The sequence below is a fragment of the Acyrthosiphon pisum genome, chromosome A1 (assembly GCF_005508785.2).
Source record: "Acyrthosiphon pisum isolate AL4f chromosome A1, pea_aphid_22Mar2018_4r6ur, whole genome shotgun sequence".
NCBI lineage: Eukaryota > Metazoa > Arthropoda > Insecta > Hemiptera > Aphididae > Acyrthosiphon > Acyrthosiphon pisum.
The window spans coordinates 169,453,787-169,457,005 of record NC_042494.1 but is presented as its reverse complement, the minus strand read 5'-3'; the positions used below and the strand labels follow the sequence as shown (position 1 = coordinate 169,457,005).

General features: G+C 28.9%; 1 protein-coding gene across 2 annotated transcripts; it reads left to right on the top strand.

Annotated features, from left to right (window-relative positions):
- Positions 1-6: 6 nt before the first annotated feature.
- Positions 7-3,219, top strand: LOC100570117 (ring canal kelch homolog). Of its 2 annotated transcripts, none has more exons than XM_016800764.2 (10): positions 7-183; positions 247-475; positions 553-728; positions 801-897; positions 1,651-1,804; positions 1,881-1,993; positions 2,054-2,350; positions 2,415-2,555; positions 2,625-2,871; positions 2,959-3,219. In XM_016800764.2, exons 1-10 carry the CDS (start codon positions 35-37, stop codon positions 3,126-3,128), a joined length of 1,773 nt encoding a protein of 590 aa, XP_016656253.1. In that variant the 5' UTR covers positions 7-34; the 3' UTR covers positions 3,129-3,219. The 2 variants fall into 2 exon arrangements, with proteins under 2 accessions (XP_016656253.1, XP_003241450.1); XM_003241402.4 differs by having other exon boundaries at positions 2,944-3,219.

The window sequence follows — 3,219 nt, the reverse complement described above, 5'->3', positions numbered from 1 at the left end:
TCATCAACATTTTTAAAATAATTTCAAAGGTGTTATGTCAGTAAAAGAAATGGATACCATTCAGGCTTCATCTGGTGAAAATAATCTAAAGCAAGTTTTAAAATCAAATGAATGTGCACCAACACATTTTAGAAATGACTCTCACTCTTTAAGAATACTAGAGGATTTACAATCTCTACGCAAGTATGTTTACACTGATTTCACACTCATTTAAAATGAATAACAGTAAAACAATTTTGTTTTTAGAAATGAAGTTTTATGTGATATTAGATTTGAAACAGATGACGGTACTTTAGTATTAGGACATAAAAATGTTCTAATTGCCGCTAGTCCATATTTCCGAGCAATGTTCAGTAATTTTGATGAGAGCAATAAAGATCTTGTTAATATAAGAGAATTAGATTCCACCATCTTACAACAATTAATAGATTATATTTATACCGGAGAGATTATAGTCACAAAAGAAAATGTACAGGTATAATTAAATATTTGATTTTATATAGACTTTAAACAACATAATATTATTTTATGTGAATTTTTTTGTTTACTAAGGAGTTGTTTCCAGCGGCAAATGTATTACAGTTAGATTATGTAAAAGGTGTATGTGCTGAGTTTTTACAAAAACAACTGAATGCATCAAATTGTCTTGGTATCAGAGTGTTTGCTGAGTTACATCACTGTACGGAATTGTTATCAACTTCTGAAGCATTCATTAAAAAACAGTTTTTGTGGGATATAATTAACTTAATTCTCTATATATTTCAGTAATAAATTATAAATATAGTGACTATTATTTTCAGAGAATTGGTTAAAAGTGATGAGTTCCTATCTCTATCTTCTGAAGGTGTGGTTAAGATTATCTCCTGTAATGACCTTGCTGTTCCATCTGAAGAAAAAGTAAGCAAACAGCAATTATTAAAAATTGTATGAATAATAAACTTGGTTATGTTAGACACATAGCCATTATATATAATTATAATTTTATACTATTTGGTAGTTTGAAAGTAGTGTAACTGTTCTTGAATGGTCATAAAAAAAAAAAAAAATTTATCTTGTGATTTAATTAGATAAATCACAAATATGAATATTGTATAGGTAGTACTATATGCTATAGCTGTTAAAATATTCGGAATGTCTTTACCCACTTAAAAATATATTCTTTCACAATAATGTGAAAATAATAATTCTGACATAATGCTGTTATTGGAAATAAAACCAACATAAAACAAATATTTGGCAGTATAATATGCTATAATTATGAAATCAAGTAGGTACCATTATTGAACTTTTGTACCTTGCTAAATGCGCAGTTGGGCAGATAAACCGCAGATGCTGCAGTATACAGAATAAAGCAGCTCATTAACATCTGCCGCATACATTTTAAGCAGCCAATGATATTAATTCTATGATACACTGGCTATGTTACTATTCTTACTATGTGCTATAATAATTCGTAATTTTGACTATTTGTTGTAAACTGGGTATTATTATTCAATTATCTAAAGTTATAATTGGTTTAAATTCATTTAATCAGCTTGTATTCAATAATGAAGATTTCTTTGCTTGCTATAAAAAAAAGGGAATCCAATATCTTGAAGATGTTTTATGATTTGTACATTGTAAATTAATTTTAAATATTTGTTATTGTAGGTATTTGAATGCGTTATGAAATGGGTAAAACATGATTTGGATCACAGAAAAGATTTTTTACCAGAATTAATGGAACATGTACGTTTGCCATTATTAAGGCCTGATATTTTAAACAATGTAGTTGAAGAACCTCTTTTAAATAATAGTCTTAAATGTATGTTATTTTGATAAATATTCCATAATTATCAATATGTAATATATTTTATTAATTATTATTATAATGATTTAAGGTAACAATTATATAACTGAAACATTACGTTTTAATCTAAAAAAATCTGTTCAAAAGTTCACTATACCTAAAACAATAAGATGTAAACCTAGGCAGTTTGGTGGTTCTCAAAAAGTATGATTCTGTTTTAATTAGTTTATCTTAACAATTACATTGTCATTTTAATTATATCAGGTTATTTTAATGTTCAACCGGTCTGATACATCGCCAAAGTGTTTTACGGAATGGTATGACCCAGCAACCAAACTAAGACAGAATGCGCCAGGGATAAAAGGTTATCGTCAGACAGCTGGTCTAGGTGTAATTGGAGATCAATTTGTGTTTGCTGTGGGAGGTGTAAATCTATCAAGCTCTAAATCTGTTAGTATGCTTGATGTATCTTCACAATCACCTTCTTGGGTTCCAATGGTCGACATGTTAGTGAGTCGAAATCTGTTAGGAGTCGGAGTATTAGGCGATTCCATATATGCTGTAAGTTACATCAAATATTATTACTTATTTTATGTTATATATTTATATTATTTTGCAATTCTAGGTTGGTGGATGTGACGGCCCCACTGCATTAAATAGTGTTGAGGTATTTGATATTACAATTCAAAAATGGCGAATGGTGTCTAGTATTACAAATGCAAGAATTAATTTTGGTGTTGGTGTACTCAATAATCGATTATATGCGGTGATTAATTATATTATTTATTTATTTATTTTTAATTTGTAATACAATTCATTTAATTAAACTGTGTAGGTTGGAGGCGCTGATAATGAAAACAGATTGAAATCTGTGGAATGTTATGATCCCACACTTGACACATGGACATCAGTGGCAGAAATGTCTGTATGCCGTTATGGTGTTGGTGTAGGAGTTTTGGATGGTCTTATATATGCTATTGGTGGTTTTAATGTAGAGTATCTTAAAAGTGTTGAGGTGTACAGACCAAGTGATGGAGTATGGTCTTCTATTGCCGATATGAATTTGTGCCGATTGAGGCCTGGTAACTATAATGATTATATTATTTAGGATTAACTTTAAAAATTATATTGAATTTAAATTACATTATTAATAGGGGTTGTCACATTAGATGGTTTATTATATGTAATGGGCGGAGAAACTGACAAATCTATTATTGATACTGTAGAAATTTACAATCCAATCACTAATACTTGGACCATGGAGAAATTATCAAGAAGTGGAGTACAAATTTATGGTGGAGTAGTTATTGATAGACCACCACATTTTAAAATTAATTAGCATACAGAAAACAGATACATAATGGTTTCTTTGTGGTTTAGTTTTAAATTATAATATACACATAATAATGTATAAATTATGATGAAATGTA

Excerpts from the sequence above, each read along its gene's own strand:
- LOC100570117 (XM_003241402.4), top strand. The coding sequence starts at position 35 with ATGTCAGTAAAAGAAATGGATACCATTCAGGCTTCATCTGGTGAAAAT. Across the intron at positions 1,805-1,880 it reads TTTAAATAATAGTCTTAAAT|GTAACAATTATATAACTGAA; the intron begins GTATGTTATTTT and ends TAATGATTTAAG. Across the intron at positions 1,994-2,053 it reads AGTTTGGTGGTTCTCAAAAA|GTTATTTTAATGTTCAACCG; the intron begins GTATGATTCTGT and ends TAATTATATCAG.